We start from the raw sequence: 16930 nt of genomic DNA, 5'->3' as shown, positions 1-16930 counted from the left end.
GCACCCTGAGAGCAGAATGAAGCAGGAGCTTCCTGGCAGGCAATTCTGTCCATGAAGAGTATCTGGTTTAATAACTAAAAGGATATTGATTTCACACAGTTGTTATGCTTAGTGAGCATAGCACTTAATTAAAGAGCAGAAAAAAAATACACTGTGGTTCTCTGACTGACACCAGCTAACTGGCAAAACAACAACAAAACCAGGATGCTCCTGTAGCATCTTTGCTTGTTCTAATGGCACTAACCCACTTAAAAGCCACAAATTCGCCAGGATGATTCATAAACTCTGAGATTCTTAAGCTTTAAAATACACTCACAATCTGCTGCCTTCAGAGTTAACTAGTTTATGTTTAGTTTTCTGAAATTCTCTGACAGCGAGACTTGTCACACTACACTAAATTTAATTTAACCTCAAACTTCACCCTTAGATTTAAGGACGTTTATGTTGCAAATATTAAAGGAGACATAATCAGGGAAAAGATCTTCAAGTTACTTATCAAACATTCAAGATGTTCTGCAGTGAGAAAAAAACAAACTTGAAGAAGAGGGGAAAACAGAAAACTATGTTGCACAGACTGCCAATTTTTTAAGCAGTAGACAAGGGAAGAGAAATATATCTGTATTCATATACTGTGGCATGTTTGAAAGCCAAAATGGTGATATAGAAAGATTACACATATTTTGACAAGGTAGCAAAAATAAATCCTGAACCCAAACCCCTATTATTTCCTGCCATTGAGGTTTTCCCAGGAGCAGTGGTTGCAGATTTTTGGTTAGGCTAAATAGCTAATAGAACTAGAAATCACTTCTTTGACCTCATAAGTTTTGACCTCCAAGTAGAGTCTTTAATGAAGAAAACACAGTCAACCATAATTTGGAAAAAAAATAGTTAAGAAGAAAAGCGTTAGGCTTCTGTTTCATTTTGGCAATGTGCAGTGATTTTCACAGAAGTTATTTATGCAAAAAAACATGACTAAAGAAATGTAAATGAGTAAATCAGATTCATATTAATGAAAAGTTAAATAACTAAAAGGATTGCTCATATGAGTGCACTCACTTGTGCATTCATGTATTTGCAAAAACATAAGGCTTTTGTGCCATCAGCTATCTTTGCTAACTAGTAGAGAGGAGATTTCTTTCCCTGTCTTTTATTGGGACCATTTTTTCATTGGAGTAATGAAACATTCTAGGAACCAATAATAGTAAGTCTTTCCTGTCCCTATAAATAATTTTTAAAAGGTATTTAGCTAGTCCTTTCTTACTCTAGGCAGAGACCATGGAAATGAAATCAGTTTTACATGTTACAGATGTAAAATACATATCTAGAGAGCTGTCTAGATATACTTTTCATAAGCATGCCGAAACTTTATTTGTCTAAAGCCTTCTTTCTAATGCATTTCAGTTGTTTCAAATGAAGTCACAGAAATGAATTGAGATTACTTTAGGAACACTCACCATACATGCATAATATATAATCTACACCAGAACTTCAATGCCAAAGACTTTGATACAAGCTCCTTTTGGGTATGTTAGATTTCGAATGGAGAGAAAATGTACTTACTTCTTCTGCATGAATGCCACAAAGTTTGTTTCCTGACAGGAGCTTGTTTTTGAGGCTTTTGTTCTGAGAGGGGGAGAAAAAATACAGTTTTATTACTGAGAGTCACTGAAATATTAAGGGACCCTTTAAATATTTGATCATGCTGGTTTTATTATATACATGGATAACACCTCCAAGTCACCAACAAAGACACAGATAAGAAGACAAGATGGAAGTATGATGGCACAACATCCTCTCTTTCTAAAAGGCTGTGACTGTGACTTAAAACCTGTTTCACAGGAACAGGACTGCATTTAGAATCCTTCCAAAACACTCTAGCAAGTACAAACAATTTAGATTGGGTTTGTTGAAGTAAAAAAGGAAAGAGAAAATCCCTTAAACCTTACATGGTGTCAACTGCATAGCTTAATATAATTTTCAGTAAATCGTTATAACAACAGAGTAGTAGGGCCAAGATGTCATCAGTCAACCTTGATGATCAAATTCATAAGGTCTTTTTGCCAAATTTCATAATTTAAAACCGCAAGTAATCGAAAGCTTTAGGAGCTTAGCTACCTGAGAACCAACTCAACGTGCTTTTTCATGTAGGAGTTTTTAATTTATTCCTTTTGATTTTCTGGGAAAATAATAAACCTTGATAAAATGAATTATCAATAACCTGGTAATTCTTTCTGTACTCCTCACTCATTTTATCCCATAAACATGACAGAGAAGGGTAAAAATTTCTCTGCTGTGTGCCCATCTTTCAAAACTGTTCAGAAGCACAAGCATTCAACAAGCAGATCTTTACATGCCAGATATAACATGCTTACACTAAAAAGAAATTAAAGAACACCAAACCAAACCTGTCCTGTGCTAACAAGCAGTAAAGAAACATGCAGAAACCCAGCCCACCGCATTTCAGAAATGTGTATTTATTACTGAATAGCGATATATTTCTTAATTATCATACAAGAACAAATCAGTATTAGATAATAATGGTAATTCCATCCAGGACATCAGTTCAAATTTAGGTCTACATCCCAAGAATTACAATCTTAGATCTGTCTTGCAAAAACTTTATTAAAAGGAAGGAAAGAAACTCTGATGTGCACCAATATCACAATGCTGCAAAAACAATAAATCATTTCCAGCTGTTTGACACAAGCACCCACAGTTCTGCAACGCAACAAAAAAGGAATTGGGATGTCATTTTGAAGGAGATAACCCAGATTCTGCCTCATAAAATATGATTTGCAAAAGGCTGAGTGCGCGGGAAAGGAGAATAAAAGTTGTTCTCTTAAGTCTCACAGTCAATTACTTTTCTTGATTTGAAAATGACGATGTAAGCTCATCACAGAGCAGCACCTTGCTGTGCTAATCACTGTTGAGATACAAGTAACTGGCTCTGCCCAAAGGGAATTGGGCAGCAGATCCAAGACAAAGAAAGATAAACCAAACAGAAACCAAAGAGACTAATCACACCCAGTGCACCTATTGCTCAGCTGGGTAGACATAAAAAGCACTGTTGTGCTGTGAACACACAGGAGATGTGACTGGTTTCACAAAAAAGACCAGCATTCAACCTCTTGAGGTGATGGCCATACAGATGCACCAAGGGCACTAGCTCATTTGGGAACTGCACCTAATTAACCCAGGAAGACAGGTCATCACTTTGTTCAGACTAACTTGCTTCATTACCCTCTCGTCTCCATACTGCCTGACAGTAGTTGATTTAGGTAACAGACTCTAGCCACATTTTTGAACCAAGAAAGAATTGTAATCCTTACAATTAGCACCCCACGCTCTTTGCCTAGAGGGGCACATATTCCTTTCTATTCCTCACTTTTCAAGATAATCTCTTCACTTCTGTCATGTATTCTGCTCAAAGGTCTGTAGCCAACTAAAGTAATCACCAAACATCTGAGGAGATGCACCCATGTTATTTGAAAAGCAGCAATCCCTACTGTGACATACTGAGCACATCACCCCTCCATGGAAAGGGAAGAAAAAGAGAGATGTTTGCTTTTGCATTCTTAAAAAACAATAGCCATGATGCAATGGTCCTTTCTTTGCATATTGTTAAAAATTTTGCTTTTATCTCAACAAAATTTAAACTTCCCACAAAATCAATACATCATGGTGAAATGGTGTGACAGGGTTTTTTACTTGGGAGGGGGTGTTAATTCCCATCTCCCTTTCAGAAAACTCTGACAAAGACTTAAAAAGAAAAGCACAATCTAAACACTTAAAAGCTCAAAAGAAGCACTTTCGCAGTTGCAGTTTTAGTTCCTGCCTTTCAGCGAAGTCATTTTATTAAAATCATTAATTACACAGCTACATGTTATATTTCTCATGATACCACCTCCTCAGCATATACAGAAAGTGCCTCATGAGGCAAGAGTCATGGTTCATAGGTATTGTTACATAATACCCCTTGATTCAGCTTAAAGGGGTTTATTATCATTGTAAATCTGAAGTTATGGGGATTAATGTTTATCAGATGTTATCATACATTCTAATTACAGAAGAGTAAAATTATGCCGCTAATAGAAAAGGCACAAATGTTCATATTTCTTTTCTTAAGTTAGGTTATCAACCTCTGGCCACACAGATGAGTGCTTTAATACTCCTGTATTTATGCTTCATAATTCAAAACACACATATTACCACCTTGAAACAACATCAGTATCTCAACCCAGGCATGCAGCAGTACAAAACAAGTTTAGTTTGCCCATTACACCTTTGAAAGCATGAGGACACAAAGTGTGTTCAAGGGAGGAAAATCACTTCCTTTCTCAGAAAATTATTCCCCCAAATCAACTTCAGTTCAGACATATTATCTGAGGTATAACAGTAGTTGTATACAAGATAAATTTGTCTCTCCCCCCCCATGATGAATAGTGCAAATCAAACCATGCTGAGTCCCTGCTCATCACAGGAACATAAAATAAATATTTATTTGGAAAAATACAATTCCAAACCGAAGAATAACAAAAAACCCTGGACTCTGCTCAAGAGGAGTGTCAGGACCAATTGCCAAGTTCAAATGTTTTCCCTCTCGTGTTAAACTGAAGAAGTTCACTGCACCCTTAGGAGGGAAATCAGAAGACAGCAACAGGCCAAAATCAAATATCTGGACTTATCTGGTATCACAATGTATTGGTACCCCTTTTGCTTTGAGTATTAGCTTTGTATTTCATGATGATGAAAAATGTTTTATATAGCATGAAACAATGTGACTGCTTTAATCCCAGCAGGGTTGGCTCAGCCCTTCATCTTTCTGAGAAAGACAAATTGAGTTTCCTGCACTTTACTGTGTGAGGTTTTTCAAATAAGACCTTAAGAACTGCAGTTCTGCCTTTCCTTTACCACCAGTAAAGACACTGTGACTTCCTGTAAGAGGAGGCATTTGCTTTGATATTCTTGAGGACATTTAAGTCTCTTTTCTCCACAGTTTTTCAGTGGTCAAGTGTGTCTAACAGCTGAAGGACTCTGCCCCAGTACTGATGTTACATATGTGAACCACACATTTTTCAGATTTGTCTGGGTCTAAACTCAGAAAGCACCATTGTCCCTTCAGTTCTGAATTCTGATCTTTCACCATGGCCCGGTTTCAGCCTCTCTGTGCCCAGAAATGCCCTCTGCCTGCGCTGTATCTAGAAGGCACATACAACACCCAGAAGCTGAAAGCCCAAGGCATGAATTAAGCACTGAATTTTGCTGTTAAGTGCTGTGTTTACAATTTATTCCAAAAAATAATCCAGAATAGCTTGTGCTCCAGGGAAACACACAGACAAGAGAAGAAATTCTATAATGTACCAAAAAAGAAATTCCCCTGGCTTGAGGCACAGTATGTCCTGCAGCTGTGCCCTGTGTAATCCACCTGCATAAATCTGAAATGCAATGCTGTTATTGTCTATCTGTACTTTGTCAGCTTTTTAACATTTCCTAGATGACAACTCTGATAACTTTTGGCAACTGCTTCCATACGCATCAGTGCTTCTCAAGCCCTGCCTTCCATGAAGATTTTTGTGGGTGGCCTCTACTATTGCTGTCCATCACCTCCAAGTCTCTCCATTAAGGAAGTCTCCACCTATTTTTCAGGGGAGAAGCAGCATGAGGCTGCCTGAAGACATCTTTTAGCCACAGCTACAACCGTGGCTTTGCTGTATCCTAACAATGACAACACACAATGCTAAAAGAACTACAATAAGGAGATACAGAATAGTAATAACAACAATGCAACCAAAAGTAAACATTTTTATTATTTGGTTTTGGTTTTGGTTTTGGGTTTTTTACAATCCCTTTATCTCTTTTTTAAATGTAAACATGAGAAGAGAAATATTATATATTTTAAGCCATAGCAAGGCTAACATATTGCAATATCCTGGATCAGATCCCATCATAGACAGTAAATTCTTAGTTGCATTCCCACTTGATCATGGAAAAAAACTTGGAAGTATACCACACAAAAAAATTGTAGCACATTGAGATTGTACTCCATTCTAACTGTGGAACAGATCAGTGTGTAAACATGAGCCTGCCTATCAATCCAAAGGACACGGCAGATTAGAGGCAGTCAGAAGTTTCTCCGTATCAATAAGATGCATTTCCTCTGTAGCCTGACAATATTGTTACGCAAATAGAGAGTAAATAATTTTGGATCTACCCTTCCTCACCCACATGCTCTCTTCTCAGCATCTTTTAATATATTTCGATTTATGTTTGACGCAGAAAGTCAAACATATATTTCTCCATAAAAGCACATTCTTGCAAAAATTAATGGTTTAAGTGGGATTTGCTTCTCTAAAGTGCATATGATGATAGACGGCACTGAAAATGATTGTGTAATCCACAGGCTAGTTGCCGTGAATATTACCATTTGCCTATTAACAATTGCTTAGGCAACTAGTTGCACACCAATCCCAGTCACCCAGTTTCGTAGCTCTTCTTGTGTCAGAGACTTGAGTCGGAACAGAGGTAAGCACAGGAGTATCAGAGCAGCATGAAGATATGACGAAGCATTTAAGTGCTCTTTAGAGTCAAGATGTTCCTCCTCCCTTGTTATTCACTGACAACCCATTAGCATTCTGAGCAGCATTAGAGAACTGTTGCTCTGTTTTAATACTTTTAATACTTTTTAAGATTTATTTCCTGTCTGGTCCTGACAATTTGAGTGACCTGGAGAATGAGGCTGCTCAAAATACTACAAGTCATTCATAGTGAACAGTCATTTGGGAGTTATCCTCACTCCTGTTTGACAGATGGAATTTAGAGTCTTCACAATGACTGGTAAGCAGCTTGTCTCTCCCTGCTATTGCCAATATGTACCAATAAAATGAAATAAATCATGGAATTGAGTATAACTCAAGTCGGAAGGGAGCCATAAAGATGACTGAGTCCAACTCCCTGCTCCTCACAGGACTGGCTAACACTAAACCATATGACCAAGAGCATCATCTACATGCTGCTTGACATCTGCCAGGCTTGATGCTGTGACTACTTCCCTGGGAACCTGTTCCTGTGACAGAATCCCTCTCAGTGAAGAGCTTTTTCCTAATGTCCAGTCTGAACATCCTCTGTCCAGGGATGTAAATAAAATATTTTTTAAAAATAAGAGAGTACTGGAGACAAATCTGCACTGCAAAAGCAAGATTATAGTACACTGATACTTATCTAATAGTTGGGAACTTGCTTTCCTCTTCTTTAATCCAAAGCTTTTATTTTTATCTGAAATAACTGAACTTTGGCAACTTTTCACACTTGCTAAATCATGCACATGAATATTAATATTATTCCAGACCTTGCAAATATGTATCCATGGACAATTTTTACTTTTTTTTTTAATAAAACAAGTCCCTGAATGACTATTATTGTTCACAGGGTTAGGATGCAACATCAAATGTTGGCACACGCAATCTACGAATGTTTTAAATAGTACAGTGGGGAAAACAAACTGTCTCAATGTCTCATCACTCAGAGAAAGTGGACTTTTATGGTAGAGTGTACTGGACCGAGTATTCTTTTTTTTTTTCAGGGCTTTTTCTGATTTTGGATTACAAGGGCTCAGGGCCATTTATTTTCCTTATCTCTGAGTAAAGATAGCTCACAATGGGTAAATGATAAACAAAAACCTTTACTGGACTGATTTAATTTCCCATTACATCATTCAGCTAATTCAACAGGAATTTATTATGGCAAAGCAAATGACATTTCTAATTTTTTCTGTGTCAGATCTTCTAATTAAAAACATAGCACCATATTAAATACAGAATCCCATTTCACAGAATTTATATGTGAAAAGAAGGGTAATTGCCTATGCCATGCAGGATTACCTAGAGAAGAAACCTGACAATTCTTTGATCTTTCCTTTTGGTAGAGGTGGCTGAATGCCTCAGGGATGGTTTGTGGGATCAATAAAGCAGAATACCTAGTTAGGCAGATGTTAGCCTGGAGCTCTTTCATTTCATTTGTTCAACATTTGAGAACAAAATAGTGAAAAGAAGCTGGTGATGCTGCAAGCTGCGGGTTAGGTTAAAAAAAAAAGGCTCAGTGAGAGTGCTATTAAGGCAAGCTGACAGAAAGGAAAAGAGCATGCTGAATATGACCAAATGTGTAAATAATAATCTCAATATAAAACGCGTTTCTGACTTTCAAAAAAACCCTGCTCCTCTCTCACTAAAAGAGTGAAGGTTCATACCAGTAAACATTCTGCTCTACAACTTCACTCATTCTGCTGTACCAGCAGCAGGGGATGAAATGCTGCATTAAGCATATTTTAGATCCTTGCACATTTGCATCCCAATATTGTCAACATCTGTCCCAAAACATAAATGGCATAGTTACGTAAGGAGAAGGGCAGGAAATGACTAAGGAAAGCATCTATGTTGCTCTCTATGGAGACATCACTCAGATACACTTTCATATTACTGAATGAATTCTCTCAGTAGCAGTGACCTATTTGTTGTTACAGAACTTTTGGGACAATATATGTAATTTTTAAAAGTTTTGCAAGTATGATCTACAGACACCTAAAATATACATCAGCTGTTCTGAAGACACTACTACCATATCTTTCAATCCAGAAATAGATATCGCTGGGGCAGTTTTACTGGATTGATTCATATATTGAATGTATTTCCACCATGCTGAGCTCATTCAATATACTGAGAGACAAGTACCTATGTAACAGGTGCTAGATAATAGCTGCTTCTTGCCTCTGCCCTGGTATGGGCTTTCTCCACTTACAGAATACAAAGTGATTTCCAGAAGTATAATTTTCATGTTAGGATGACAGAATCACAGAATCGTAGGGGTTGGAAGGGACCTCCAGAAATCATCAGGTCCAAACCCCCTGCCAGTCAGGCTCCCTAGCTCATATTGCATAGATAGGCGTCCTGATGGGTCTGGAATCTCTCCAGAGAAGGAGACTTCACACCCCCCTATGCAGTCTGATCCAGTGCTCCATCACCCTCACTGTGAAAAAGTTCTTCTGCATATTGGTGCAGAACTTCCTATGCTCCACCTTGCAGCCATCGCCCCTTGTCCTGTCTACACAGACCATTGAAAAGAGGCTGGCCATTTCCCCTTGTGTCCCACACTTGAGATATTTATAAACATTAATAAGATCCCCTCAGCCTTCTTTTCTCAAGGCTGAACAGCCCCAGTTCTTTCAGCCTATCCTCGTAGGGGAGATGCTCCAGTCCTTTAATCATAGTGATATTTCAGCACTTTCTAAAATGCTATATTTAATTCACAAATTACATACAGGCACTGCCACCAGTGCTATAAGGTTTGAAAGGTGAGACTTTTAAGGGCAGATTCGTATCAGGAGGCAGTACTGGCTCCGTCTTTGGAATAGATGTAGAAATAAGTTCACATTCTCCTATATTTTGATAAGCAAATCATGGGAGCAATTTACCAGTTGGCACACATATAAGCAAATCCACAAGCCACACACACAAGCCTCCAAAACTTCAGAAGTGGAACCTAAACACCATCCACTGTCCTATGTCAGATGCAGGCAGCAACAAGCTCTAGCTAGGCTTGAAGCTGGCAGGACATGAGAAATCATCAGCCTGGAAGCAGCCCGGTTGCATTAGCAGAGAGACTGTGTCGTCTATAAGCAGTGTGGAGTAAATCAGCAAAACAGCTCACTTAATGCAGACATATGCACAGGACAGTTTGCAGAGGTAATTAGGGGTGTTCTTACCATACTGGCACAGAACTCTAATCAAATCATCATTAATCTTTAACTGTTTCCTAAAAGTCACCCAGTAAAATGAAGAGAAGTCTGGAGAAGGATCTAATTCAGAGGACGTGACTGACATTTTTGAGCATTTAGCAATATTTTTCCAGGAATCATTGACCTACCTGTTGATAATGATCTTACCTTTCCATGCCAGGATCCCTCCCCACTGGAGGAGGGGGGAGGAAAGGAGTATATCTATATAAAGGAGTATATCTATATAAAGGAGTATAGCTTGAATTGAGCTATTTTTCCATGCCATTGACTAGTGTTTCCCCCTACTTAAGCTCAGTACAGCAACAGAATAAACAGATATTTCGTGTTGGGCCACTAAGGATTCTTATGGGAAAAAGAAAACAAAGACTCTGAATATAGCTTAAACTTCTTTGGTTTCTGAAAGTAAATAACACTGTCTACAAGTTAACTAAATATTTTGAGAAAAAAAAAAAACAGACAATATTTCAGTGAAAAACTGAAGAAGTTAAAAACCATCATTAAAAAAAGGAAAAAAGAAAAAAGTTGAAGACATCATCATTTAGTTCTTATAAGACAGCTAAATGAATCAAGAGGGCATGGGACACCCTTTCTCTAAGAATGCCTGCAATACAAGGTGAACTGCCAAGTCATCTGCTAATCAATTCGTATTTATTACCTCCTTTTCATTAATGCTGCCATGAATATGGACCAAGTGATTATCTCAAAGTCAAGGGAGACTTGGACTCATGCCCTAATACAGTAACAACTTAATATTACTAAAAAAAGCATTTTCTTAGGACAACACTAATATAACAGCCACTTTTAGAACTATTTTATGTGATAATACAAAGTTCATTGAAATTATTCCCACAAAACGTATTTCCTAATAAATAAACAACTACATATTTTTTTGTGTTGATAGCTCAAATCAGTATTGATGTTCAGCAAAAGTCATGGGGAATTTGCTGATCTTTTAACTCAGTTAATATATCACGAAACGATAGATTTGTACTGTGTGAAATTAAACAGATCACAATTCTTACTATATTAAAAAGGACTAATTATATTAAAAAGTACCAAGCACATGTGGGGTTTTTTTTCCACTCTGGATCTCTGCCAAAATAGGCTATAACATCTGGCAAAGGCCTGTCTCAAAAAACTGGCAAACAATGAACTGTCTCTGCAAAAGAAAATCATGTGCTTTATCAGAATGATGCATTATTAGTACTTGATTATATCTTTCAATATACATTGAAAAGAAAGGCAGTATTCAAAAGAAGTCTTTTTCTCTGCAATCAGACTGTTAGGTCTTTACTGTTGTCTCCTGGCATCCTGCTTTTGTGTACATTCCAAATGTCATCTATTATTGATAATGTTCTCTGAACAGCTGCATTAATGTGCAAGCTGCAAAAAGTAATTTGCCTTCAAGTTCTAGGGCCATTTACTGTATTTAAATGTCAAAAAAATTTCCATAATTCTTGATTAACTTCATGTTTTGTTCCATGTAGTTTCTGCCACAAAACAAGTTTTAGTTTGCTTGATAGCAAAACTTTCTCTAAACCTACAAATTAGGTCACATCCATTCATTTCAAGTTACCATTAGCATTATATGTCAGAACCTCAGTCATGAGTCTAGCCATTCTGCAAGGCTCAGCCTGTTGAATTAGCATCCCCAAGCCAGCATCTTGCCTTTCTTTGCCATGCTTTAGCCTTTGAAAAGCAGAGAAGAAATGGTAGAATATATTTCGTTCTCATCTATTTTAACTGTCCTTTGATGATCTTTGATGATTCCTGCGAAGACCAAAACCTTAAAGAAAGAACAAGCTTGGGATATCAGTGATAACCCATATGCTTTCAACTCCATGTGCACACAGAAGGAGAGGCTGGGTGGGAAAAGCTTTGCCTGTTTTAACCTCACAGACCACATGTTGGTCATCTGACAGATATAAAGTTTTGTATAGTCAAAACATGTTTTTAAATAGAAAGCAAACATAGTAATGAATAACCTGAAGTTGTATCTGCAAATTGCGATTACATGGTTATGTTGTGCAGGTTATATAAATCATGTTGTTTCCACCCTATCATTTCTGACAACGGATTCAGATATTTTGCATGGGCAACACCACTTAGTCTGATGGACAGATGAACTTTTGCAGATACTTTATCTTCCCATAGTGGCCTATATGTGCAGCTGCTCATGGTGGCCATGAAAAGGAATCTCGATTTTCCCCTGAGACTTAATAGGTGTTTTCCCTCCTTGATTCAGATATCCCAAGGAAAGACATTTCAATAGCATGGCAAGACCTAATAGCAGAGCACAGAACACACATGTCAATGGAAACTAGGATTTACTGAGTGTTCACCTCCTGACAACAGCCATTATCTGTAAAGGACAACTAGGGCATGGTTCTTTCTACATCAGGGAAGAATGAATAGACCTTGCTTTTATGGCCTGACTTTGAAATCTGTGCTTAAAATCTTCCCTGAAGAAGTTTGAAAGGAACTGCAAGGTTTTACATCTGTCCTTGAATGGCATCACAATTTAAAACATTTAGCACACAAAGCATATGTTGGTAAAAAATACAACCACTGAAACAATGCTATGTTCTTACCTTCTGGACTAGACACTGCTCTGTCTTTTAAACCCAGCAGCTTACTTTTAAGTACAGTTTTTCCTTAACTTTAACGACTGCAAAAAGTATCATTAGCAACTGTCAAGATGCTACTGCTCAAAAGTGTCTTTAATCCAATAGTTTGATAACTGGTATTTACAGAATCTCTTTTGCTCTGTTTTCTGCAGTTGAAGTGCAGTCTGTGTACATTGGTGAGGCTTTTTTTAGGACTGGAAAGATGTTTTATGAGAAACAGAGACTTGCCATTTTCTAGACTTATGATCTTTGTCATTTTGCTGCATAGAGTATAGGTATATTAATCATAATAGTAATTATTGTGATATTGATTCAACTAAACCTTTGCAGGACCTTTCATGCTAAAAATAGAAAAAAAATATATATGGGGAGTAGGAGAGATAACTCTTCACTTCTCCCATCTCAACATCAGAGCCAGTAAAATATTCAGAGGACCTTGAATGTAGATAAGGAATGTTTATGTTCCTGCTTGAGATTAACATGATGCAAAATACTTTGCTGAATGTGGTAACTGATGCATAAAATCCCGTCAGAATTAATGCCTTTCTCCAGGTTCCTTCAGGATTCAGAACTAAGACAGGAAAACACTACATAGTGATGGACTGGAAAAATTGAAGAAAGTTTAGGCATTTGGAAAAATATCAGGAATGCTTTAAAAACCTCACTTGGTTGGGATTAAAATGTTGCAGATCCCAAAATAAAAAAAAAAGGAAGGCATATCTATCCTAAGACAGGCCAGAAGCAACTCAATCAGACAGTCTGTTCTTTGAGGACTGGAGCAGTATGTGCAATGCCAGTTACGAGACAAACACATCTCCTGTCCTCAGACATCAGCTATGCTGGCTAACCACACCAAGTACATACTGACACAATAAGTGATGTCAAAGCTATGTATAAAACAAAAGCGTCGGGCCAAAAGGATTAGAGGGGAAATAATTAATTTGTCTGCTGATTTAAGACTAGGCACCAGGTCCATAATTTCCACAACAAGCCCTTGAATTAACAAACACTACATGAAATTTATGATTCAGCCTGAGATTTCAACTCTGGAAGCTGGCACATGCAGCTATAACCATGGAGAACACTGTTGTAGCATTCCACTAACATCAAAGGCTTCACAATCCTAAAGAGGTCTGCCATTTGAATAAAGTACCAGGAAACACATCAAAGCAAAATAAATGACAAATTCACATTATTTATTCCTACAATACATTACATAATACCCACGCACTCACACCGGTGCCAAAGATATGAACGATACCTCCTCTATAAAGCAAGGGTGAGGTAAATAATGTAGAACAGGCCAGTACTGTTTACTGCTCCTATAAGAAGAGGAGGCTTATACAGAAAGCAAAAGAGCAAGTATGTCAACAATGTGCCCATCAGGTGCAGATTCTGGAGTGACATTAAAACTCTGAAATAAGCTAGTAAGAGTTGAGAAAAAATAGGCACAAAACCAGTGCAAGAGATCCATATTATCTTCAATACACATCCAAATAGCTGCTGTAAAGACAGGTAGCTTAAATGAATTACACTGATTTAACACTAAGCAAGTGTAAGGCAACAGGTCTTACTGGAGTTTGGTTTTTTCCAACGCTGTACAAAACCCAAGTTGCAAACAAGTCACACACAAAAAGCTGTAATCACAGATAAATACTTCAAACGCTTCCTCATCTTTTCCCTCTACTCTCTAGTCTCTCAATTCACATTACTAAAACCTCTGTGACTACCATCGTGCATTGGGGCAGGTCTTGGCCTTGCCAGCATTTGGCAATTCAGCAGCTCACCTTCAACTGACTCAGAGAGATGTCTTGTTGTTCCTCACTCAGATTATGGAAGACCTAAGCTTGTCTTCTTTCTTGATGAGGGCAGATCCAATACCCACAAAGCCATCTTTTATAAGGGGTACTCTAATCCTAGATTTTTGGTATTTCAGGGTGATGGAAGAAAAAAATATAGGAATTTTAATCCCCTCTATAAAAGTTTTTCCACTTTGACAAAATACAGTTTACATTCAAGACACTTATTCCTAAGTGACTACCCACAAACATCTGTGCAGCAATAATTTTTCATCCTTTTTTTCATCCAACGATACTTTATATTTCAATACCTATGAGATTTCTCCTTTTTATTTTACTTCAAATGGAGTGTTAATAGGTTTGGACAAGAAAGCAAATTTGACAGTCAGCAGATTTCACATTAATACTTGTCTTGGAAAGGATGTAAAAATGTAATTTACCCAATCTGATGATATCAAATAGAATATTGGACTGTCAGTCATAGGCAGGCAATCTAAGTAATATATCTTCCCAGCAAATTCAATAACTTTTATGCTTGTATACTTTTCAGAATCATAGAATCATAGAATCATACAATTGTAGGGGTTGGAAGTGACCTCAAGAGATCATCGGGTCCAACCCCCGCTGCCAAAGCAGCCTCCCTAGGACATATCACTCAGATAGGCATCCAGATGGGTCTTAAATATCTCCAGAGATGGAGACTCCACCACCTCCCTAGGCAGCCTGTCCCAGGGCTCTGTCACCCTCACTGTGAAAAAGTTTTTCCGCATGTTGGTGCGGAACTTCCTGTGCTCCAACTTGCAGCCATTGCCCCTTGTCCTATCCCCGCAGACCACTGAAAAGGGGATGGCTGATTCCCCCTGCATCCCCTGCTTCAGATAATTATAGACTTTAATTAGGTCCCCCCTAAGTCTTCTCTTCTCAAGGTTTAACAGTCCCAACTTACAAAGCCTTTCCTCATAGGGGAGATGCTCCAGGCCCTTAATCATCTTCGTAGCCCTTCTCTGGACTGTCTCAAGGAGGTCCCTGTCCTTTTTATGCCAAGGAGCTCAGAACTGGACACAATACTCAAGGTGGGGCCTGACCAGGGCAGAGTAGAGCGGGAGGATCACCTCCTTTGACCTGCTGGCTACACTCCTCTGGATGCACCCCAGGATCCCATTGGCTCTCTTAGCCACCAGGGCACACTACTGGCTCATGGCCAACCTGTCATCAACCAGGACCCCCAGGTCCTTGTCCACTGAGCTCTTCTCCAGCAGGTCATCCCCCAGCCTGTACTGTTCCTTCCCAGGTGCAAGACTTTACACTTGCTTTTGTTGAACTTCATCCAGTTTTTTACTGCCCAGCTCTCCAGCCTGTCCAGGTCTCGCTGGATGGCAGCGCAGTGTTCCTGCGTGTCAGCCACTCCTCCCAGCTTTGTATCATCGGCATACTTGCTGAGGGTCAATGCTATTCCTTCATCAAGGTCATCAATGAAGATACTAAACAGAACTGGACCCAACAACGAGCCCTGGGGAAAACCCCTAGTAACAGGCCTCCAGTCAGATTCTGCTCCTCAAATCACAGCCCTGTGGGCTTGGTCCGACAGGCAATTCTCAACCCACCTCACTGTCCACTCATCTGTCCCATGCTTTCTCAGCTTTGCTATCAGGATGTCATGGGAGACAGTATCAAAGGCCTTGCTGAAGTCAAGGTAGATGACATCCACTGCTCTCCCTCCATCTACCCAGACTGTCATGAGATCGTAGAAGGCTATGAGATCGGTCAAGCACGATTTCCCCTTGGTGAATCCATGCTGACTACTCCTCATGACCTTCTTCTCTTCCACTTGCTTGGAGATGGCATCCAGAACAAGCTGTTCCATTACCTTTCCTGGGACAGAGGTGAGGCTGACTGGCCTATAGTTACTAGGATGCTCCTTCTTGCCCTTTTTAAAGACTGGAGTGACACTGGCTATCCTCCAGTCCTCAGGCACTTCTCCTGTCCTCCAAGACCTGTTGAAGATGACAGAGAGTGGCTCAGCAATCACCTCCGACAGCTCCCTCAGCACACGTGGATGCATTAATCCATTCGAGCCACTCCTGGACCTCCGCCACCTCAACCAGAGGGAAGCTCTTCATTTCCCAAACACTCCTACTTTCAACTAGTGTCTGTGGGTCCCGGGGGACCTTTGAAGTGAAGACCAAAGCAAAGGCGGCATTCAGTATCTCCACCTTCTCATAATCCCCTGTTACCAGGACACCCTCCTCATTCAGCAAGGGACCTACATTATCCCTGGTCATCCTCTTACTATTCACGTAACTAAAAAAACCCTTTTTATTATCCTTTATGTCCCTTACCAGCTTCATTTCCAAGAGGACTTTACCCTTCCTAGTTGCATCCCTACAGGCCTTGACCACATTCCTGTATTCTCCCCAGGTGCTCAGACCCTTTTTCCACAGTTCATAGACCTTCTGCTTCTCTTTGAGTTTACTCAATAACTCCGTGTTCATCCATGCAGGTCTTCTGCCTCTCTTTCCCGATTTCTTACTCAAAGGGATTCCTCATTCCTGTGCTTGGAAGAAGCGCTGTTTGAATGCTACCCAGCTCTCACAGGCTCCCATTCCTTCAAACAGCGTAGCCCACAGGATAGCCCCTATTAAGTTGCGGAGGAGATCAAAGTTAGCTCTTCCAAAATTCAGGGTAGTTATCCTACTTTTTGGCTTGCTTCTTCCACC

General features: G+C 39.1%; 1 protein-coding gene across 1 annotated transcript in view; it reads right to left on the bottom strand.

Annotated features, from left to right (window-relative positions):
- Positions 1-16930, bottom strand: part of LUZP2 (leucine zipper protein 2) — a gene marked incomplete at both ends in the record, with an annotated part of 219316 nt that overhangs the window by 86520 nt on the left and 115866 nt on the right. The window contains one exon of the mRNA XM_084263109.1: positions 1561-1623. Within this exon, the coding sequence (XP_084119235.1) occupies positions 1561-1623 (63 nt within the window). The remainder of the gene's footprint in view (positions 1-1560; positions 1624-16930) is intronic.

This window comes from Gallinula chloropus, assembly GCF_964237585.1.
Source record: "Gallinula chloropus genome assembly, chromosome: 4".
In the NCBI taxonomy this organism is placed as follows: domain Eukaryota; kingdom Metazoa; phylum Chordata; class Aves; order Gruiformes; family Rallidae; genus Gallinula; species Gallinula chloropus.
The sequence above is the reverse complement of the archived record's forward strand: the minus strand, read 5'-3'. Positions and strand labels throughout refer to the sequence as shown.